This window comes from Periplaneta americana, chromosome 6 (genome assembly GCF_040183065.1).
Source record: "Periplaneta americana isolate PAMFEO1 chromosome 6, P.americana_PAMFEO1_priV1, whole genome shotgun sequence".
Lineage (NCBI taxonomy): Eukaryota > Metazoa > Arthropoda > Insecta > Blattodea > Blattidae > Periplaneta > Periplaneta americana.
In genome coordinates this window covers 1,946,050-1,971,569 of record NC_091122.1, presented here as the reverse complement: position 1 = coordinate 1,971,569, position 25,520 = coordinate 1,946,050, and the positions used below count along the sequence as shown (strand labels likewise).

The window sequence follows — 25,520 nt, the reverse complement described above, 5'->3', positions numbered from 1 at the left end:
GACGGTTTTATCACTTTGTCATTGTGTTTCTTACCGTTCCCATCGGCATCTTTTGTCTTCATGTTTTTTGCCGAACTGCTTATACAATTTTGGCAATGGATAGTGTCTTTTTGCGAAATCCTAACTTAGTTTATTTTCCTTTATCAGCTGACCGAAGAAGTCGTCCTGTTCACAGAGGCCAATATGTTGTTGTTGTTGTTGTTGTTGTTGTTGTTGTTGTTGTTGTTGTTGTTGTTGTTGTTGTTGTTGTTGTTATGTAATGCCGGGCTTTGGCAACGAAGCCATTAGCGGTCTTGCTCTCCAATATTTCTCTGTGGTGGATCCATCAGGTAGAACTTCACAGGTTATGAGATGATCTTCAGTCATTTCTTCTTCTTTGTTGTATAGAGGGCAATTTGGATTTGTATAAATTCCTATTTTATTCAAGTGTTTCGCCAAATAGTCATGTTCCGTAAGCAGTCTGAATTTTGCTACTGCAGATTTACGTGGGATTTCTGGAATAATTTGGTTTTTTTTTTATTAAAATGCTCCATTTTTTATCTTTGGCTTTGGTACATAGTGCTTGGTTTTGCTTGATTTTATATTTATTTTTAACTAGCCGTACCCGTGCGCTCCGATGCACCCGCTAGAAATAAATATAAAGTAATTACATAATTAAAATAGGACATTTGATCCAGGGAACATTCGTTTTGATAGAAGGATAAATCGTTTATTATGTTACTTAATTTAAATTGAATTAAAAAATTAAAATGCGATCATTTTGATCCAGAGACCACTCATTTGGTCATAAAAATTAGTTTAGGAAATACAGGAAACGAATATACAGAATAGCCTATCAAGTTTTCTGTGCATAAGAAGCTATTTTAATCTTACCTGTCCTCGATTCACTCAGAAGTTACTGTAATAACATTATAGCATTATGTCCATCTAGAGAAACTACACTTTCCAATGGTGAATTAATAATTAATTATACAAATCGGTTAATTTAGCTTCCGATATTACTTCATAGAAACGCAGAAACATTATCTGTAGGCTATCTTTCATAGCTTTCGATTGTTGCTGTCCAAGGCCCCTTATAGACGAAGTCATTTGTTTTTTAATTCACTACACGGCCTTAGATGGCAGTTATTTTAATAATAAAACTCATTTATCTCATTAAGTATCAGTCCTACCAAACTTTTTCAAGGAATAAAACTTATCGCAAATTATTTTTAAAGAAACTTTTGTTATGTAACATTTGTCAGAAAAATCAATAATAAGCGAGATATTTCGATTTATTTAATTCAGGCCCCCTTATAACCCCCCTTTTAAATAATGTACTTTGAATGCCATATAGCCTAAAATCTAAGTTACAACGAACTTAATTTATATTCCAATTTTCATGGAAATCCGTTCAGCCATTATCGCGTGAAAAGGTAACAAATATACAGACAGACAGACAGACAGACAAAAATTTCAAAAAAGTGATTTTTTGGTTTCAGGGTGGTTAATTATATATCTTAGGACCAATTATTTTTGGAAAATCGAAAATTACCAGAAAAATTTCGGCTACAGATTTATTATTAGTATAGATTAGTCTTTTGATGGATGTAAAAGGTAGGCTTGTATTTGTATTCTGAATTAAATTGGATCCTTTTTTGGCAAGAAAATCAGCAGTTTCATTTCCAGCAATTCCGCAATGTGCAGGTATCCATTGCAATTGAATTTTTTTCTGTAGTTTTTGAAGTTGTTGTGACATTCTTTAATTTGGATTGACACAGAGGGCAATATTAATAGAAAAAGCACGAAATTTGTTGTCCTTTGATAACTCTGAGGACACTTCTTTGATTGTATCACGCTCTTCTAGATTATTCGTGTTCTTATTGTGGTCTGATGGTCTGGAATTATTAAAAGACTTGAATGACATAACCAACTTCAGTTCACAGCATATTTCTGAAGACTTCGGTAATGAGAGTACTTGATCAGTGATTTTGAAGTTAGCAGGATCCTGTATTAAAAATAAAAGTTGAAGACATATTGTAAACAGGAAGAGCTTTGCATGGCAAGCACGACGAACTTAGTTTTATTCCCACAAAACTTGAAAACAGAAACTGCACAACATGTAGGCTACGTAGGGTACGTGACATTAATTTACTTCCATGAAAATAATTTATCACGCCTCGAAGAAAATCGTGTAAAAATTAGTTTCTGTATGCGATCTGAATTACGTAAAATAAGTACCTTGAAATTTATGCGGCGAACCATGGTTCCAATATTTTCTAGGTCAAGGAAATGTTCTGTGTTGTCTCAGCCTGTGCTGATTCCACCACGTTCGACCAGATAAAGCATGCAGTGAGGTAGAATCAGAGATTTGAAAATAGTTCACACACAGACAGAGATGAGTGATTGACAGACAGATGTACAGAGTGTGCCTAAATTAGAAAGACAAACTTTGAGATCGGATAGGTAGGCAAGACTCACAAGCTAAGAGCAGCTTCTCAGACTGTCTCATTCCTGTTAAATTATGTGCGAAAAGTATGACGCAACCAAAAGAACAAAAAAATCTAGATAAGTAAGAAAAACCAGAGAATATGTAGAAGTTAAGTTCAATGAAAACACCATTTGAAAACATCATATGGTTTCTACGAACCCCTTTCCAATCACTCGCGGACCTCCAGGGTTCCGCGGACCACAGTTTGGGAACAGCTGGTGCAAAGGCCGCGGAAATGTCGCTCCGATCAGATGCAAATGCTACGGGTATAAAAGATGTCGTCGAAAACGAATCCATATTGAATGTCGTGAAACGGAAAGATTAATTTATAGTCAATTTCCGAAACGATCTACGGACCCCGTTTATACAGAACGAGCGTCTGTCGGAATTCTTACGAACCATTTTTTACTCTGTTCGATTCCACATCGTGTACTTTCCTACCGCAGCAACGAATGCCCCAATCTAATCCAGTACAGACATTGCAATGCTTGTCAACAATCGAGGACCTAACATTCTAAGGCCCAGTTTCACCAAGCTTCGTTAAATAACGCTAACAGCATGTTAACTAACGTGTTGTTAAAAATTAAACATCCTGTTAGTGTAATAGTGTTTCACCAACCATTTGAGATACTTTGGCTAGATAACATGATGTTAAGAGCAATGTAACAGGAATCAAAGAAGCAGTGCTTGTATGAAAGTTTACTGAATGTGCCTTTAATTGGTGTAGTCATTTGTTTTAGCGGAAAATTGTATTTTTTACATTATGGAAGTATTGGAGACTAACATAATTACAACGGAAATCTAGAAAAAAATCGTGTTAGTAGCAGTAATTTTACCTCATATGAGAAATATAATTATTTTAGTAGATCTAGCAATTAATTATAAGAATGTAATTGAACTCAAACGTAGTGATGGAACTTTCATTAGGAAAAAGGAAGAACCATGGGTCTCTTTAACCCAAGATTTTCAATCGCCATTTGGATGTGAAAACACGAACTATGAAAGAAATCAATGTTATGAAAATATTAGGAGAAATGCTAAGACGGGTCATGCACAAGATTCAGTGGAACGTTTTAAAACTGACGGTGGTGCTTTCAATCGCAAAGTTGATATTTGTGCGAAGATTCTTCAATTATCCAGGATCAAATAGAATCAATAGAAAATGAAGATAATTGTGATGCTGAATACTACAATGGTGAGCGTTAAAATTTTCACGTCTTATATACTTAACATAATCTTCACACGTCATTAGTCATAATTACATGTGAACTGTTAAATCATCGTTTTGAAAATCTGCAATTATTGTATCTGTGTATTAATACGAATAATAATCACATAAGCGCTTACGTCAATAAGAACGCATCTTCTCTTTACTGCGGGTGCAGTGCTAATATTAATATCAGTCATTTTAGTATTTATGAACATTCTATTCTATATAATTAAAAATGCTGAAGCAGTGATTGCAGCTAATTGTTTTCGGTCAATGTAGAGTATCCAACGCCCACTGAACGAATATTTCACACTTTTATCACTGCCAATGCGCTATAAACCAATTTTCGACAATATAATGTAAAAGACTGCCTACAGATATTTGGAAAGTTTCAGAGAAAATTCATAAATTCAATCTTCTAACACGATATTTTTGTTTTTAAATAATTAAGTAATTTGCTGTGAGACATCGTTAGATATAGACCACTCTTACACTAAACTGGAGTAATTTGAGCTTATTAATCAGATATGATTCTACTTACTGTTTTTTATACGCTTACCTGTTATGTAATTTTTATTTTATACATATTTCATTGTTATTTCCCATCCAAAGATCATTAAGAACGATGAATATTACTTAATATCTCCTATCTTTCTTCAAATAGTGTTTATATGCCATGTTGATTTTCATTTGTTTTCATAAGTTAACAATGATGCACATTGGGAGCAACTTATAAGAAATTATTTTCCTACACATTCCACGCTATATTCACGTTGTTTTGAAATGATTAATCGAAGATGGTTTGCTTATTGTTTATTACACGCACATTTGTATGTCATTTCTATTCCACACGTTTTTTTTCTATCCCAAGATCATTAAGAATGATGAATATTATTCACGCTTGTTTCCTGTATTTCTTAAAATAATGTTATGTGGCATGTTAGTTTTTATTTGTCGTTATTTACGTAAAAATGATGCGCCAAAAAATAAAAAAATAATAATTTCGTACTCACTCCACATTCTATATATTCACATTTGTTTTTCAGTGATTTATTAAAGAATGTACCGGTATTTAAAAGACTAATAATTAAAAAACATGTTACATAAATCATCCTTGTGTCCAAAGAGAATGCTCCCTGGACCAAATTGTCGTATTTTGCAGTGATCGTCAGTACTCGTTGAAATGGGTAATAATATAATATAATTATGTTGTACGTAGCATTTAGAAACATGTTACATAAATCATCCTTGTGTCCAAAGAGAATGCTCCCTGGACCAAATTGTCGTATTTTGCAGTGGTCGTCAGTACTCGTTGAAATGGGTAATAATATAATATAATTATGTTGTACGTAGCAAGATCGATTATTCAATTGATAGGATATTTTATGAGGTTGTCACGACTGAGATATCTATTGTCAATTGCTTTTATTTGTCAGAAGGCCTTGACTGACGGGTATATAAGGACTGGCGCTGTTAGCGGTGGAAGTCGGGGTTTGGGATGGCCCACAAGCAACAAGTTATACTAAATATATTTAGTGTAAAACTGGCCTATGTCTCTATAGTGGGCGGGACATAAGTAACATTCACCTTGTTTTCACTGCAGATATATCTCGATATAATAATGCAGCTTGTAACATATGTTCCCTGGCAGCCATGATTCACGCTGTAACAGGACGTTAAGGATTTAACTGCGGGAGTATGCTATGTTAATTTAACAGTGGGTTTAACATGATGTTAGCAGTAACAACAGTTGATGAAACATCTCTTCCGTTAAGTTTGCTGTTAAACTGCCTTAACGACATGTTAAATATTTAACAAAGGTTGGTGAAACTGGACCCTAAATGTGCTAAGTGCCAAAAACAACTTTGTCAGATATTGATGAAAAACACGCTGCGCAATGCATGTTCAGATACCTGCAACACCGTCTTCTGGTGCACGAATAAGTCACTTACATTTGAGCTACGACAAAGACAATTTAGTATGGTATTCTCATATGGATGTTCCTCATAAGAGGAAATTAAAAAAATTGGCAGGCACTTAGCACATGTAAAATGTTAGGTCTTCACTTGCTGTAGGAATTTCCACTAGAAAGGCTGCTCTGTAGAATTGTTACTTTTCCTTAAGTAAAACTATAAATAAGTCAGTTACTGCGTGTTTCGGTAAGCAGGTATTTGCGCCATATACAGGGTGATCCACGAGGAGTTACCGCCATTTAGGGAGCACATTCCCGAAGACATTTTCAGCAAAAAGTGTCATATATTTTCTCAATATTTTTAGACTTACACTACTTTGAAATTGTTTAAAAATACCTTTTTTCTTTAGTTTTAAGGGTAAAATAATATTACAAATTAGAGAATGAACTATTCAAAAGTATCATTTCCTTAATTGGCTAGTGTTCTGAATATTATAGATTTATTAATTTGTCCTATAGAATAATATCTGTAATATTGACAATTAATATCTGAGGAGAAAAATTCGCTCCGGCGCCGGGGATCGAACCCGGGTCCTTGGCTCTACGTACCAAGCGCTCTGACCACTGAGCTACGCCGAATTCAATCCACAGTCGAAGTTATGGTATCATAGGTTGGGGTGGAACTTATAAATCCAACCTTTATCCGTTAATTTTACTACAGAAAAAAAATATATTAAAAATTTATTTTAAAAAGCAGAAAGATTACTGAACTGAATTGTTGTTTAAATATGTCAAAGTTTTCGACATTAAAACAATTTATTATTTTATTTCATTAATATTTTTCAGAAAAATATGAATAACTTCGAAAGGTATATACATAAATATAGAACTGAAAATATGAATTCTCTGTGAAAATGTAAAACCAATGCAGCTTTTTATCATAGCATGAGTCAAGAAACCAAATTATTAAACAAATTTTATTCTAATATAATTTTAACCACGAATCCTCTCCAAATTAATAAAAAATATGAAAATTTGTAGTGATTTATAGTTTGATTTTAAACATATTTAACACTTTTTAACCTGTATTCACTCTCAGTTTTAATTTTATTTTTGTCTGTGTTGGAATCCCCTCCTGAGCACGAGTCTTACTCATTCAGGAGTGGCTAGTTTATCTTTCATTATATTTATTAAGTTGCGTTCATTTCAAACTTACTAGCAACAATAAATATATAAATAAATAAATAAAATTGCCACTTCAGTAAAACAATTTGAACCATTTTCACTTTTTTCCGAAATAATGTGATTTTTTTTTTTATTTTGCTAATACTTGTAACATAAAATATAGTATACACAGATAAAATTCTTGCACTTCAGAACCCCAAAATTTTATGTTTTATTTTACTTTACCTACAAAAGTAACTTCAGCATGTATACTGCAAGAAATAAAATAATAATGATTATTACAGTAATATTATTACTACAGTATTATTATTAGTATTAATTATTATTATTACAGTATTATTATTATTATTATTTATTATTATTATTACAGTGAGATTTATCCTTCGAAGAGGTGGAAAAATTCAAATATCTTGGAGCAACAGTAACAAATTTAAATGACACTCCGGAGGAAATTAAACGCAGAATAAATAATGGAAATGCCTGTTATTATTCGGTTGAGAAGCTTTTATCATCCAGTCTGCTGTCAAAAAATCTGAAAGTTAGAATTTATAAAACAGTTATATTACCGGTTGTTCATTATGGTTGTGAAACTTGGACTCTCACTTTGAGAGAGGAACAGAGATTAAGGGTGTTTGAGAATAAGGTTCTTAGTAAAATATTTGAGGCTAAGAGGGATGAAGTTACAGGAGAATGGAGAAAGTTACACAACACAGAACTGCACGCATTGTATTCTTCACCTGACATAATTAGGAACATTAAATCTAGACGTTTGAGATGGGCAGGACATGTAGCACGTATGGGCGAATCCAGAAATGCATATAGAGTGTTAGTTGGGAGGCCGGAGGGAAAAAGACCTTTGGGGAGGCCGAGACGTAGGTGGGAAGATAATATTAAAATGGATTTGAGGGAGGTGGGATATGATGGTAGAGAATGGATTAATCTTGCTCAGGATAGGGACCGATGGCGGGCTTATGTGAGGGAGGCAATGAACCTCCGGGTTCCTTAAAAGCCAGTAAGTAAGTATTATTATTATTATTATTATTATTATTATTATTATTATTATTATTATTATTATTATTGTACTGCTGGAGCTGCTGCACTCTGTCAATACAGTCAGACTTGCCTCTCGCTCGATAAGAGGAGCGCCTCGTGAACGGAACTGCCTTATATCGTATAAAACGCACCACTATCGTCCCTCCCTCCAACCTGTACATTCAAGTTAACCAAATCTACTCAACGTAGCTCCATTCTCAGATTATTACAGTATGACAAATACTTCCCTTCGCAAGGACGATACTTTTCTCGGTCCCACAACGGATGTTGCCCTCTTCCGGCGCAAGAACTTCATTCCATTCTTTCTGGCCATTGGTTCTCTTGAAATTGTCTCCTCCTTCCCCTCTTCGTACAATATAGGCTAGGCTAGTTTTTCCTTTTTCAGTCTGCGTGTATCCAATTCACCAGTCCAGTTTTTAAACGCAACATTACCCATCCTTAATCGCTATTCTTCTGTTTAACACACAACTCTATATTAACTGGCAGAAAAAATTCGTGATGGAGATGACGAATTTTCTCACAACTTTGACTTGTTTTGTGATAATTTAGTTCCTTTGGCATTTTGCTGTACAAGTAGTATACTACGATACAAGGTTGGGAAGTGATTTTTACGAAATGGAGGGAAAGTTTGAAAAAACGAGTAGATCGAATTCTTCAATTTCCGAGATTTTGTAACGCATTTCACAAACGTGTGTTCTACACGATCATAGTTTTAAAATTGCAAAAACAATACATTTTCCATTGAAAATTTAGAGCAGTATTATTCCAAAGCCTTCGCAAAACTACACTGTGATGGTAACTAAGCAACAATAAGTGCACTTTAATGGGTCTATTTCAGTACAGTTCCATGTTATGAAGAATGGTTTCCTAGCAACATGTTTCTGTGTGGGAATTCTAACTCTCAAGGCATAGCAACAATAGCTGTAAATACAACAAAAAACACGAACGTGGTATTTACAGTTTGTATTTCTTGAAAGAAAACTCATAGGCGGTACATAACTTACAAACAGTCGCAAAGCTGTTATTCCCGGCGTGACTCCTCCTCTTTGCTTACGTCTTAGGAAGTCAAGGCTCTATAAAGTCTAGGTAGGTAGTATCGTTCGCCATTTTTCTTCTTTCGTTGCCGAGCTACCATACGAGGAATCTATTTGCCACACCGTTAAACATCATGTCGTAGCTCCTATGATAATAAATCAAACGCACTGTAATTCAGAAATATTTGAGCGGCAAATAACGTCTTCGTGTGCTTTCTGCGAATGCCAACGAAAGAGCCAAAATGGCGGGCTATTATATTAAGTTTTTATCGAGCCTTAAAAAATGAATAACGTCTTCATCAGCGAATCACGCACACGTTTAAATGTAGCCGACCTGCAACGCGATTGGGTGCCGGAAACTAGAGCCACGGGACTATATAGTGATTGCGCTGTTCGTGATTGTTGGGGGCCACAAGATGAAGTAGGCTATTACTGGATGACGCGCGTGCATCTAGCAAGCGAAGTACTTGATCGACTGCTCACGCGATTCTTGTTTGGTCAAGTGAGGCAGAACAAAATGTGGACCAATTTAAGTATTACACTAATATTTACAATTTCAATTATTTACACTATGTACACTAGAACACGCTGTTTTTACTATTAACACTACAATAAAAAATACAGGCCTATATTAATCGAACATTAATTACACTGTTAAGCTTATGTACAATGTTATACATCTAATGCAAGGTATTTTATTTCATAATACTATAGCCTACTTAATTTGTAAATAATGTTTGATAAAATGTAAGCCTTCATTCTTTATGATAATATTCATGTGTAAATAGTCTGTCAGATATTGGCTATTTTCAAAAGCCGATTGTCAGAAAGACTGCTTTTCGTCTCTAGAATATGATCTCTCTTGAGACTGCACTGCAGAACTATAAGAACTGAGCTTAGTGTAAGGAAGCGATGAGCTTGTTTTGAATCCTGAATCGTTCCATTGTTACGCATTCAGATTTCGTTAAAATAATGCTACAAGACTTTAATAATGACAAAACTTCATTGGAAATGGTAGATTTAAGGGGAGAGGATGGTATTTTTTAAAACTTTTTTCCTACAGTATTTGGTGTAAAATATTAATTTTTTGTATGTAGAGAGCTCATAAAAAATGTTTGGGAGCCCAAATTTGAAAAAAATATATCCAATACAGGATTTTACTAAAACCGATATACTAAACCATTTTTAAAGATAGATTCAAACAGGTTTTTGCAATGTACTTGCACAAGTATGCTTTACAAAGTGTCTGTAATAGAACTTTGATATTAGTCCCTACGTTTGTAAAATAAACAATTAAAATTTAATAACACTTTTTTTGTTTCCTTTTTCGCAAACAAACGGACATATTTTAAAAATGAAATAGATTAACAAAATTCTGTTACAGAGAAAAGTTTCGTAATAGTCTAAAGAATGTGTGTTCTAAATTTCATGCATGTATCTTTAATAGTTCAGAAATTATATCCATTTTTGTCTGGCAATGTAGCAAAAAAATGAAGTTACCAGAAATAACGATAAAAGGGGGCGTGTGATTTAAAAATCCATAGCACAGCTAGTTTATAAATGGAGACTCAACATCCGATAAGGGCACAAATACCCCCACAAAATGTTGTGCAATGCATTCCACATATATCACAGATTATTCTAAAGAAAAAAAAAATGAAAATTTACTCATTTTTCACCAAAAAAATATCGTCCTCTTCCCTTAAATCATATTTCTAACACATATTTTCAGCATATCAAATTTTTACGATGGTATTTCGAAATTATCTTCGAACTGATGTATATATTTACGTACATTTGTTATCTCTGGTACCTGATGATTTGCATTATGGGAAGTGCATTTCATACCAACATGAAACTTGAAAATACTGACTCAGTAGTAATGGCTTGTCGTGCTCTACGTATTTTTTCATTGTTGCATACTGTAGCGTGAAATGGAGTCTGGCTGTGTACTTGGCCGGTAAGCCGGTTGGCGAGACGCGCACTGTTGCCAACCCTACCACAGACGTTCACTTCCCGAGCCGCCTTGTTTACAGACACTCACTTTTAAAATAATTTTACGGATAGATGTTACTGTTGTTAAATCTAATGGCAAGAGTTAGTTTTCACTATATGAGCCATTCAGAGCAGAAGTGGTGTAAGTCAGAATTGGGTAATGAGGTTTAAAGTAAAAATTCTGTAAAATGCAGCGGAAAGTAACAATTAACATGTCCTTCGTGCTATCCACTGACTATTATAGTCCCGTGGCTCTAATTTCCGGCAGCCAATCGCGTTGCAGGCCGGCTACATTTAAACGTGTGCGTCTTGTGATTCGCTGAGGAAGACGTTATTAATTTCTTAAGGCTCGATAAATACTTAATATGTATGTATGTATGTATGTATGTATGTATGTATGTATGTATGTATGTATGTATGTATGTATGTATGTATGTATGTATTTATTCACACTGCAATGGATATATACCCGGTGGCAGTGGTAACTAATTACACTCAATAATGACAATAATAAACTTATTAATTAAAAATACAATTAATAACAATACTAATAATTAATACTAACAATAATTAATAATAATAATAACAATAATAACAGGGAATATCCTAAATTAAATTAAGCACGATCACTTAAAAATAAATCTAATTTGCATTTTAAACCTAAGTTCGAACTAAAACCCACGAGTATGATATGTTCATATTTGCACAAGTACCTTTCAAATTACACTCATTTCGCTGTCAACTCACTCACTGCACTGGAACTACGACACATTTCACTGATTCTATCCTGATTTCACTAACACTTCAAAAACATTTCACTGTTCAAATTCTTTGCACTGCCACTATAAACTATAAAGCTTCACTGACAGGAACACGTTTCACTTACACAACACACTTCACTGACACAACGCACTTCACTGACACAACATAATTCTTCACTGATACAACACTTCAATAACAAAATATAATTTACACCCTTTAAATACTATGTATAATTACCGTCTATTAGTAAAGTCCTTAAGCCTATTTATAAATACATTTTTGGTTGTTGGTAAAGCCTTTAGTAAGTCTGCAGGTAAAGCATTCCAGTCCCTGATAGTACGATTGAGAAAAGAAAACTTTCCAGTGTCCGTCCTCTGCCTTCTTTCCCTCAATTTATATGAGTGGTCGTTCCTTGAAGAGTAATTTGGCGGCTGCAACCTATTTTTTAATATAATCGCCCGCCATTTCGGCTCTTTCGTTGGAGTTCGCAGAAAGCTCAGTTACTTGCTGAATTACAGTGCGTTTGATTTATTATCATAGGAGCTACGATATGATAATGTTTAACGGTGTGGCAAATAGACTCCTCGTATGATAGCTCGGCAACGAAAGAACAAAAATGGCGAACGATAGTACCTACCTAGACTTTATAGAGCCTTCACTTCCTAAGACGTAAGCAAAGAGGAGGAGTCACGCCGGGAATAACAGCGTCGCGACTACAATAGTTTAAAGAAATTGGATATTAATTGCTACTTTGTGCTGTATTTGACAGAATGTTTACTTTAACCCTCATTACCCATTTTCACTTACACCACTTTTACTCTCAACGACTCATATTAGTAATTGAAATTGCAAAAGTATTTTCCCCGGGCAAGAATCCTGTCTGCTGGAGATGGATTCATAAAACCGGGCGCTCCGGAGACCTGGGGGCGGTATAGACGCTACTCCCATATGAAGTAATGCTGTAATCTTTGTTCGTCTCGAGTGAGGCGCAGAAAAACATGGCACGTTTTGATAAAGTTTAACGCTGTAAACAGGCTGAAGTGGATTTAGCCCTTTGCAGCAGGCTACCTTGCATGCAATTGTTCCGCCTGGCTGGGATTAGCGCGGACAATTGGCGTGATGTTATGCCTCACAATAATGTGCCGCGCCTCGTATCGATTGGCGAAATTAATATCGCGCGCTGCGAGATGTAATTTAATTGTGTCGGGCGGGCCGCCGCTTCATTAACCCCCCCCCACCCCCGTGCTAAGGAAAATACGCGCGGATACAATAAATGTTTGGAATTATACAGGAGCAGGTGTGCTGTTGCAGGTGGTGGTGCCGAAGCGGACGGCGCTGCTGCTGGACCGCATCATGGTGGCGCTGCAGAAGGCCGTGGAGGACGAGAAGGGGGCGCGGGCCTTCCCCGACCAGCTGGCCGACAGTAAGGTGAGTCACCTTACAGCATACATGGGCATCGTGCCTCACTTGAGAATTTGTGCCTCACTGACCTTCACAGAGCTTATCGCTCTGAGTGACATCTTCACAGTCCCCGTTCCTCCCTCACGTAGCTCCTAGGCGTGGGCAGGTTCTATATCAGTTTCATAAGCAATATCAGTGGTGGCATAATGGCATTATCAAAGCAGTGTGTACGCGTTAGAAAACGATTATTTCATGAGAAATGGGAGGAAGAGTTTTTTTTGCTGTTTAGAAGGGGAGAACATACGATGTATGTTATGCTCGAAAATCCTATTAGACATTAATAAATTTAATATACAACGACATTACTCCTTATGTCATTAAGAACATGCTGAATTAGAAGGTAAGACAAATTAAATGTTATTTTTCGTAATATTCCGAAGAAAATTTATGATCTTAACATTTGCATAGTATACTAAATACGACATTATACCTTAAACACGCTGCATTAAAAGGTAGCCTACGAGGAATTAAATGTTGTCTGTACGTATTATTTCCAAAAGAAATATATAAAAAAAAAAATATATCAACTGTGCGTAGAAAACGAAATATGATTTTCTGAAATTATTTTAGGTCGAGAACGTGCAAATCTATTAAGTAATCCTGAGAAACGCCAGAATATTCAAGAAAATAAACGTAGACAACATGATGGAATATTATTGGCTAGCTACGCAATTTCTCGCCTGTGATTTAAATCAATTCAATGATGGAGAAATAGTAAAGAGGTTTATGATTAAAGCTGCCGAATTAATTTGCCAAATTGAATAAAGGTTTTCGAGTCTCTCACGTTAACCAAGCGCTTTCCTAATAATTCGCCACTGACCGCCTTAGCGATTACGATAAGGTGACGCAGGTCACAGCAGTTTATATTTCCCATCCTACTCTGCAGTCTCCTCTCCTAGTAAACAAACTATTTCAAATCGAGTGCCTCACGTAACCGAAAATTGTGCCCATATGCCTTACAGGGTCTCTGAAATGCCGTAAACTGGGGTAAATTTGATCGCTGGGGTAAACTTCATATAAGAAATTGTGATGATCTGTGTCGATGACACACCCGCGGGGTTTATGTACGTGAATCCGTGTTGGGCAGTTGCCTGCGAAATGAAAGACAAGTTAACTACAGTAGAATTGTATTTATTAAAGGACGGTCCTATGAGAACCACAAACGTACCCTATGGTTTATTCCCTGTAATTTCTCAGTTGTTACCCTTAACAACACGCTAATCCCTTATTCATCTGTCGTAAAAAATCTTGGCTTCTTTTTTTATAATAATCTGAGTTGGAATTTTCAAGTTAAAGAAACGATAAAAAAATCTGTTCCTCCATTCACTGTTTGAGTCGCTTGAGAAACTTCTTGCCCCAGCAACTAAAACTTACCCTAGTACAAACCCTAGTAATGCCGCACTTCGATTATTGTGACGTTTTGTTAAGTGACCTAAGTTCTGAACTGTCAGGCAAGTTACAGCGAGCTCAGAATATGTGCGTCAGATACGTGTGCAACATCCCACGATATGACCACATATCACCGTCCTTCGCAAGTCTTTCGTGGCTCCGACTTAAAGAACGCAGAACTTTGCACTCTTTGTCTTTACTCTTTCGAATTCTGCACACCTCAACACCAAATTACCTTTCGTCTCGTTTCTCTTATCTATACTCTAACCACGACGTAAATACCAGATCACTTATCTGTGGCACGCTAAGTATACCTCTTCACAGAACATCTCGTTATTCATCATCTTTTACAGTATCCACCTCGCGTCAATGGAATTCCTTGTCACAAAGTATTAGGGGCTGCAAGACAACAAACACCTTTAAGAACAGCTTAAAAGATAACCTTCTTAGCATTTTACTCCAATCATACTGACTTAAACTATCACTGACTACATTGTTACTTCTTCCTTTAGACATCATCCTGATAGTGCTGTATTTTCAAAATTGTCTCATAATAATCTCTTTCTATTATCTAACATTATTTGAAATATATCAACATTCTATGTATTTTAGCTTAATTCTGCTACATAGTTTGTATTTCAGTGTTTAATTAATAGTTCATAGTATTTTGTTGTGTAATTCGTAAATAACTCTTGTATACATGTAGCTCTTATCTAAATCAAATTGTTGAATTGTTTGTAAGTTCATACATGTATGTATACTTTTTGTTGGTTGAGTGGAAGAGAAGGCCTTACGGCCTTAACTCTGCCAGCTAAAATAAATTATTATTATTATTATTATTATTATTATTATTATTATTATTATTTCACTAAAGCGTACTCGCGGTAGAGGTTCTCGGTTAGGCTCCAGTGGCATCGTTTCGGCTTTCTTCTTCTCTCTATAAGCTCTGCATCGGTCGGCTTGGGCCATTTTGGGCTCAATCGATTCCTTTTGAGCTCTTCTTTCATGTGACATGCTTTTCTTGTATTTTGTCTTAACCTTAGCTGCAAATGTTTTGACATTTCGATTTTGGTGACTTATTTTTTTCGGGACTATCACAATAGAAGGAGATAGCCCTAATATTCAAAAAAACAATTTTGTAGAGTGGTGAATGAAAAGTTTTCTAAGTATTTTTTGGACAATAGTTAATTTGTTTGATTCACATTTCCAAAATTTTACATCATATTTTGGTATCCATGCCATGTTTTCAATATTGAAAAGAAAATTCAGAAGGAAGTGAAATTGGGGAGGAGTACGTCAAGGATGCCCTTCATCACCCACCCTATTCAACATCTACTTGAACGAATTAGTGAAAAAAACTGTTTTCAGAACATGGGAGGAGTAACAGTAAGAGGAAGACGAATAAAGAGCATAAGATTTGCTGATGATATGGCGTTGTTAGCAGAAGAGGAGATGATACTAAGGGATATACTACTGGAGCTGAATGACAGCTGTGAGCAGTATGGGATGAAGATAAATGCAAACAAGACGAAGACCATGGTCATAGGAAGAAAAATAAAGAAGGTAAACTTGCGAATTCTAAATGAGGCAGTAGAGCAAGTGGACAGCTTCAAATACTTGGGGTGTACTATAAGCAGTAACATGAGCTGCTGCCAGGAAGTCAAAAGGAGGATAGCAATGGCCAAGGAAGCTTTTAATAGAAAAAGGAGCATCTTCTGCGGACCTCTGGAAAAAGAACTAAGGAAGAGACTAGTGAAGTGCTTTGTGTGGAGTGTGGCATTGTATGGAGCAGAAACATGGACATTACGACGAAGTAAAGAGAAGCGACTAGAAGCATTTGAAATGTGGATATGGGGAAGGATGGAACGTGTGAAGTGGACAGACAGAATAAGAAATGAAGCTGTGTTGGAAATAGTGGGTGAAGAAAGAATGATGCTGAAACTGATCAGGAAGAAGAAAAGGAATTGGCTGGGTCACTGGCTGAGAAGAAACTGCCTACTGAAGGATGCACTGGAAGGAATGGTGAACGGGAGAAGAGTTCGGGGCAGAAGAAGTTATCATATGATAGACAACATTAAGATATATGGATCATATGAGGAGACAAAGAGGAAGGCAGAAAATAGCAAAGATTGGAGAAAGCTGGGTTTGCAGTGAAAGACCGGCCCTTGGGCAGAACACTATCAATTAATGAATTAATGAATTTTGATATTTTTTGCAGACATTAGCTAAGTTCTACACATTTTTTTCTGCTCCAACTTTTCCCACAGTATATAGTTTTTAAAGACGAAAGATTGGCGAAAGATTTAACTCGTGATATTAATGCACATGACGTATTTTTAAAGTTAATTCCTTTAAATCGTAAATAGGGCTGATGTCATGGTTTAATCTTTTGTTAATTTCTTTATTTAATATGTTTTATTTAACGACGCTCGCAACTGCAGAGGTTATATCAGTGTCGCCGGATGTGCCGGAAGTAATCTTTTGTTCTACTTTACAGAGGTGTGAAAATTATTAGAATAATCTTAATTTTAAAGGTTTTTTAATAGTTCCTTCACAAATATTCATTGAATTGATGAATATTGGTATATAATATTACTATATTGATGTAGGATATATTTACTACTAACAATACCGGAAAGCATTGTTGTACATTGGTATTTTTCTTATTTTACAATTGTTATGGGAATTCAGAAATTACAGACGTGGACAAATTATTAACAAAATGGACGATTTTTATGATAATTCTGTTTACAAAATTTGACTTTTCAATTTAGACTACATTTGACAATTTTGGATATTTCCATCATTACAGTAGACAGAAATATGCAAAAATGTCAACTGTAGTTTAAAAAGAAGAGTCAAGTTTTGTAAAAATATATAATAAAAGACTACAATTTTCCTAATAATTTGTAAATTAGCAAAATTGTCAACTGCATTGAAGAGTCAAATTTTGTAAAAATATAAAACAAAAATCTTCAGTTTTGCTAATAATTTCGAAATATCCAAAATGTCAACTGTAGTACAAATTGAAGAATCGAATTTTGTAAAAATATAAAACAAAAACCTTCAGTTTTGCTAATAATTTGTAAATATGCAAAAAATATCAACTGTAGTCCAAATTGAGTTAAATTTTGAAAAATATACAATACAAATCTTCAATTTTGCTAATAATTTGGAAATACACAAAAATGTCAACTGTAGCCTAAATTGAAGAATCATATTTTGTAAAAATATATAATAAAAATCTTAAATTTTGCTAATAATTTGTCCACGTCTGTATTATATTATGTTGGCGGAATTGGACACATAAAAAATTAATTAAGAAAAGCTTTAAACAAATTGTTCTTTGCGTTTACATTGTTGTGAAGGTTCAAATGAACGTATACATCTGTTTTGTGCATATAATTTTTATGTTTCCAATTCCGCCAACATAATATAATAATTTCTGAATTCCCATAACAATTGTAAAATAAGAAAAATACCAATGTACAACAATGCTTTTCGGCATTGTTAGTAGTAAATATATCCTACATCAATATAGAAATATATACCAATATTCATCAATTCAATTAATATTTATGAAGGAACTATTAAAAAACCTTTAAAATTAAGATTATTCTAATAATTTTCACACCTCTGTATGTTCAAGTTTACCCTACTTTACAGTAGCTACATTTCCAGTTTCCATACATAGATCTAGTCTTAAATATGTTGAACGTAGCAAATTATCTTCAAAATACAGACACATATTCCTCTAGTCTTTGTCAATCAGCCATGAACAGCGCTTCCTTCCTTCCGTACGATTGCGGGCGTTGCCTGTACTTCTTGCTGAGAACGCATAGAGGACAAATACCGAAGTAATCCACAGTTAGGTTTACCAAGGTTTAGATTAGATGTTTGCACGGAAGCCCCTCAGGACTGCATACGGGTAATTAAGATTTCCTCTAAATAAGAATCCTGTAAAAGACTCAGAATTCACGAGTCCATTGTGATTAAATCTGGCAACGTCGCTCTTATAACAGATGATTCAGGTTTATTTGCTAATTTGGTCTCGGAAACAAAAATGCAAGAACTGACAATGAATGGATAATTCTTACAAATTTTGATCAAATTTAAAATTCTGAAGTGTTTTGGAACAGTTTGGCAAATTTAAACGTGGCCATAAAAATTCAATGTTTCCAGTCTTATGAAAACTTGTATCAGTTCTGCTAACATTGCCACACTCGTAAGGTAATATGGAATGTGTATTTTCGACCCTTAATCTCATGAACACAAAACAAAACAAAAAAAATAGGCTTAACACTCTAATAGGGTAATATGATGGAAGCAATGAATGCCAAGCCTGAAAATGAAGTCCTGGTAAACAGGTACACTGGCATTCAAAGAAAAAGGTGCGGATTGGAGATAGAGAAGGCTGTTCAGTAACTTTTATATGAAACAACGAGTCAAAGGCAGAATAGGAGAAGAAATGTCAGAAGGAAGGAAGTGAAATAGGGAGAGGAGTACGACAAGGATGCCCTTTATCACCTACCCTGTTCAACATCTACTTCGAGATGTTAGTGGAGAACTGTTTTCAGAATATAGGAGGTTCCGTTGTCTCAACTGTTGTCGTAGATTTTATAGAGGGACTCTAGTTTTGACAAGATTGCAGTTGGTGATAGTTGGTTTTGAGTGGTTAAGGGCCGAATTCATAGTCAACACTTATCGTAAGGAAACACTTAAGCAGTTGCTTATAATAATTTCCAATTCATAAATCCCACTGAAGTGAACACTTATTCAAATAAGGTAGCTTGTCAGCTTACTCAAGTGTTTCCTTATATGCATTGTAATCAGCTGATTCGGTATACAACAGATGATGATTATGATTTTGATGATGTTATTGGGTTCTATAACGAAAATGAAAATGAAAATTTGTTTTGGCAAAACAGAAGATATAGCAGAGATATGGAAAACCCTTTAGAGATGTACAATGATCAACAATTTAAGAGCAGATATAGTTTCAACAAGAACACTGGTATCTCTCATTGAAATTCACAATACAACCACGAGGCTTACCGATTTTACCACTGCTGAAAGTACTGGTTGCTTTGAGATATTATGCTACAGCATAATTTCAGGTATGATTAAGTGGTTTTTTTTTTTTTCGAAAAATATTCACGTCCAAAAAAGTATTATTTTCATTTTCGTTTGTATTCTACCCAAGGAATAAGCTGTTAAAATTTGCATAATTATATCACTTCCACTTCGTATACCATAAAAATTACTGAAAAATTAATTAAAATTGTTTAATTACAGGAATATTTTCGGAGTTTGCATTAAAATCAACTGCAATTTTGTCCCATGTTAATTTCTTCTTTTCTAGAGATCAATTATCAGAATTCTTACTTTCGACGATGTCTCTTTATTTCATAATTAGTTCTCTTAACCCAAATTAAATTTACAAGCAATCCATGTTGAAACAAATAGCTGTATTAGGACCAAGTTACGGGAGTGGCAACATTTGAAACAAAATTATATTGATGAAAATGTATTGAAATAGAAGTTATCCAGCAAAATTTACCTTCATATGTAACACACAAGTATATAAATGCTAATAAAGTTAATTATTGCCATATGGTATCTATAGGTAAGAAAGGGTTAACTCACTTCTTTCTTCTTCTGTAAAATGCTTTCTGGACATCTTGCATAATTTTTAGCTCTATAATATTTACTTCTGTATTTGTGTACGACAATAATGCCGATTTAACAATTTCAAGGCGCTGGAAAATAATTGAATATACGAAAGCGCTCACATCTAGCCTTGTTGCCATATTTCTTTCGATGTCAAGCGAATGCTCAGTGCCAGAGCCTTCTTCAGTTACAAGCCGGAGCCATACGTCGGCAACACTGTAATTGACTGTCAGCCGGAGGCCAACTTTCCAGTACACGTGTTTGTGCTAATGCCGATTTTCAATGTAAATTAATGTTACAATATAAGTGTGTGTCGATGGAATTATGTTCGCGGTCGTACCAAACGTTAATTGTTGATGTATTATAAACTAAATGCGTGTTGGCGATAACAACAAGACAATAAATGAAAATATGGCTGCAGTCTTTGGCAATTTTTGCGGTTATTTATTAATGACAAAGTGATTGACAATTCTTCTAAATATTAAATATTGTATAAATTACATTTTTATAGTCTTACCTTACTTGTGGTTTGTGGTGTATCAGAATTATAGCCAAATTGTTGGGTCTCGCCTACTATATCAATACAGTTACGCCGTTGATTTTCAAGTTCATTCTAAACAGCTGTTTTGTGATCCCAAAAATGTTGCAGTTTTGTTGAAGATTCGGAATGCCTGCTATACGTCAGAACTATCTATAATTTGTAGATGCATACACTCAATTTGTTAGTTTTCAAGGTTTGTTTATTAATATTATTTCTTTCGCAAAAAATTAGTTATAAACATGTTTCTTTTCACTTCGTATTTACAGGATTTAAAGTTCAATGAGTTTACGCTAATTGGCACATAGGCCTACTTAATAAATAATGATGTGTTTTGTTACGTATTATGTTGAAGGTAAGTTTCTTCATTTTTTTTCATAGATCTTTATATTTGGCCTAGCTGTATTTATTTACATCCTCATACCTTATTATAATATGTCAATAGTTTTCTCTGTTTACATTTTTATTTTATTTGCATAATTTACATTCTTAGCTTGTATTCTGTAGTTATATTTATTTAAAATTATTCCGTATTTTAAAAAGTTTATAACAAAAAATTTAGGATAACAGTATTGTTATGGTGATTAGCCAGGTTCAAACTAAAACTGGCTTCCTGGGCATCTGAAATCTATATATATAATTTGAACTGGTAATGGAAATTACGGGAAAACGGCTGAACGGATTTTAATGAATGGCCCCTCATTTTGAAGCTTGAAACCCAAAGTTTTTCGGAAAAGTAGTAGTTTTCAGTGAAATGTCAATTTTCCTACATAATTTTCCTATTTTCCAAAATCCATCTGTTGTCAGTTTTGAGAACTAATTTTATTGAATCACGGCCGACTTGATTGAATTTCAGAACAAAACACACACTACATTAAACAATATGCTATTACCTGCAGGATTGCCGACATATTTAGAGCTGAATTCAATTTGTTATTAAAAACTGATTCTCCAGTGTATAATTTTCTGAGTACAGGTGTATATTGGATATTCAAATCTACGAAACTTGAGGTAGTTTGATGACATTGTTACCACTAAAAATTAAATATTATTATAGTTAATATCATGATGTGTCTATTTTTCATTAATTGTACATAATATTGATGCTATATTGATGACATGAAAGTGAAACGTTTTGACGTTATGTAAGTAAATGTAGAGAATATCTTAATTTAGATCTTCATTTCTATAATTTACTGAGTGGCTGCTAATATATAACTACAAAACTTAAGTAAGATAATAATATTGTTATTAAAAATCAAATATTTTTATACTTATTAACCCAGTGGGGTTGGGTCTTTTTCATATACTTAATGGCGGTATGGTGTAGATATTTATATGCGTCATTCTCTTCAGTATTGCTCGAGAGAGCGCAAAAATTACAGTTCCTAAAGGAAGACCAAAAGGTATTATTTACTGATAAAATAAGAGGCCTAGAAAATTTTGTAGTCTCCCGATCATTTCAGCAAGATCTCTTACTAGGATAAAATGATTTTACGCTGTACATTTCAAGTTCTACATACAGCAGCTATACGAAAATGCTATTGTTCGAAAGCTTAGCAAACCTGACATTTTTTTAACTTTTGCCTACAATCCACAATGACCTGAAATAGCTACTGCTATCGTCCTGACATCGATACTTGCGTTTTCGCGTTGAAACTCAAAAACTGAAGTTGGATAGGTTCAAGAGAAAGTATTTGGCCTAAAAAAATCCATTCAGAGGGAGTATGTTTCATTATTATGGAAGCAAATAACTATCAAAAAGACAAGTATTCTTCATTGAAAATAAATCTGAAAAATGTTTATTTGAACGTCTAACGAACTTAGTTTGCAGCAGCATTTGCTGCACAAGCCACTAGTATATATGTATATAGAAAAGCACGACTGATAATCACATGAAATTAAAATGTATGTGATATCCTAGACTTTTCACGTCAGAGGTGAAACAACATAAAGCTGCAAAACATTGCCAATTTTCTAGCCACATAATGGTTAATTGACTGGAATGGGGTATTGCGAAAATACGTTGTTATTTTATTTATTTTTGGTACAAGTAACATTTCTTTAAGTATTTTTTTGCCTTGTACCATCAATAAAAACACATATGCTTTTAATTTTGTTTAAGTTATAAGTGGCTGTATGCAAGTATTTACGCGGTATTCTGAAACTCAAATAAAATACAATTTCGGATTCCGTAATAAATTACGTACATGAATACACTGAATCTTGATCATATGCACTTAGTTTTGTATCAATTAATGTCGAAAATGTACATGTGACAACGAAATCAAAGCACTAAAACGTCAAACGTCATGCCTTTATTTCGCCTCCGCCCGCCTCCACTCTGCGTTGCCAAACCTACCCATGCTGCGGCTTTTAACTGAAGATGGCTCTGTCAGTGCATATGAGTAACGTCTCTGCAATACGATCTAAAATAAGTGCTAAAGAAATGCTCATTAGGTAGACTTCGTTGAATTGCCACACGCAGCATGCAATCAGGTTGCCGATGTACGGTAGTATAGAGGAGGTGAGCTACCGCCCGGTCTCGTAGTATAAGCAGTTCATGTTAAGAGATGTGACCGGTCCAAATAGATAGAGCAGCTACAGCTAATGTATATCTATGTAAGCACTTGTTTTTGCATTACTGTGGTTGGAATAGTCAAAGCTTAACATTTGTTCAGTGCAGACAAGAATTCAATCAAACATACTACAATGAGAGTGTTGCTGTTCCAAACAATTGCCCCTGGAATACCCTTACCCCCGCAGCCAGTCTTGACCCGTTGGGGAACGTGGTTGGATGCTGTTAATTATTATGTAGAACATTACGGCAAAATAATGGAGTTAATTGATGCATTGGATAGCACAGACAGTTCCGCTGTTGCAGCTGTAAAATCATTGCTTTCTGAACAGCTATTGGAAGATATTCTGTTCATTGATTCTAATTTTACAATCGTGTCCAAAAGCATCATCCTGTTAGAATCGTCTAAACTACAACACTCAGAAGCCCTTAATATAATGGATAAAGTATCACAAACCGTTATCCAAAATAACAATTCACTAATTTCAGAAAAAGTGAAATGTAAGTTGAGAAACATTATTGCTAAAATTTCTGGCTGTTCACAACTTCGTATTATAAATGATGTACTATCAGGTCATGACAAGACGTCTGAAGTTGTGTACTAAAAAGTAGTGACTTTCCGTTCTTCAAATATGCACCTATTACATCGTGTGATGTTGAACGTACATTTTCCCAATATAAAAACGGTTTGAGTGACCATCGGAGGAGATTACTTTGCAGTCGCTCAAAATGTACGTAACTCTTCACTGCAATGCACATATTCAAGGATGATGCGAGTATCTTACATTAAATTTTAAGAGTTAATATATCTCACTATAAAATAATTGTGTATTTACATGTTTAGACATTTCCTACTTCAATGATCATTCATTATATTTCTTGAATGCAGGATACAGGTTTTATTGTAACCGCAGTATACTGCTCAGTGTTTACATCAGAGGCATACTCCATCCGTTGCACGCCCCCTTCTCATACAGTCTATACCGCGTGCGCAGTAAACCTTGCTATTCTCGTGGCAATTCCACGAAGTCTACTCATTACTTAAGTGTTTCCTCATTTTATAAGTGACGACTATGAATTCGACCCTAAAATTCAATAGATTCTTACGCTCCATTGGTACATCGAAATAACAGTTCAAAAAGATTAAAAAGTTAGTCTTTAATATCAGCAGGAATCCCTTCTTATCAAAGCCTCCCGCTTGCTTCTGACAGCCTCACGTGGCAGTGGTGATCCTATCCCTCACGCCCCCCACCCGCCACGTGTAGGGGTCCGTCGCCGCCATGTTTGTGATGTCACGTTGTGACTATTTCAAGGTGCGCTTGGTCGAGGAATTGAAGGATAGCCGGCCTCGCGAATTCGATCCCAGAATCTTCCGGATACGGGGTAGACAGACGGAGGATGAGGCAACCAACGAAGTGTGAGGACCCGAACATGGCGGCGGCGCGCACCGCTGGCACAGTGCGTCACGATGCGCGTCTGTTTCAGATGGATCTCCAGCGTCGCGGTCAGCAGAAGGGGCGCGTGTACTGGAGGTGCTACTTCAACGCCGTCACCTGCTTCAGGAGGAGGAAGTGAGGTGCAGCCACGCCTAGCATGATATTACTCTAACACAACAACAACAACAACAATAATAATAATAATAATAATAATAATAATAATAATAATAAAATAATTTCCTTCTGCAGGGGATTCTTCGACCTAACCGAATCACGTGACCATCGCTGCGTTCTTGTTTTAGGGTCTATTTACAGCGATTTTGAATGAACTAACATATCTACGAATCTTCGGTTAAAATTTTAAAAGCTTTAGATGACAGGAGCAAGGTTTCACGATGGTCAGTTGATTCCATTGGTCAAAGAATTCCTTCTATCAACACTTAAAAGTTATTTTAGTTACGTCTATTAGCTACTTCCTTCACAAGCCTTGTAACGGTGAACTTTTGCTTTCAAATTAAGTTATTATTATTATTATTATTATTATTATTATTATTACCAAGTCATCCCTATGAAACTATTTAAACAGATCTCTATCAGGTGATGTTATTTTAAAACTTGTGTACAGTATAAACAATATGATGAAATGAAGGGTTACAGAGTAAAAGCAATTTCTAGTGATCATTTTAGACGTAAGCTGCCAACATTGATGGACCGGTCTTATCAAACAGGTTGGTTACACAGAACTCTATCTATATATATTGCCAATAAAGCCTAAGTTCTTAGTGTACATAAATACATTACGGAAATAAAAAGGTGTTTGGATATTG

General features: G+C 35.0%; 1 protein-coding gene across 2 annotated transcripts in view; it reads left to right on the top strand.

Annotated features, from left to right (window-relative positions):
* AstCC (Allatostatin double C) overlaps positions 1–25,520 on the top strand; it is a 39,004-nt gene extending 13,484 nt beyond the window's left edge. The window contains exons 2-3 of one of the 2 annotated variants that reach the window (XM_069827286.1): positions 12,933–13,049; positions 24,743–25,520. In XM_069827286.1, the coding sequence (XP_069683387.1) occupies positions 12,933–13,049; positions 24,743–24,832 (207 nt within the window). In that variant the 3' untranslated portion in view covers positions 24,833–25,520. Of the gene's footprint in view, positions 1–12,932; positions 13,050–24,570 lie in introns of both variants that reach the window. The other variant, XM_069827285.1, reaches the window with a different exon arrangement.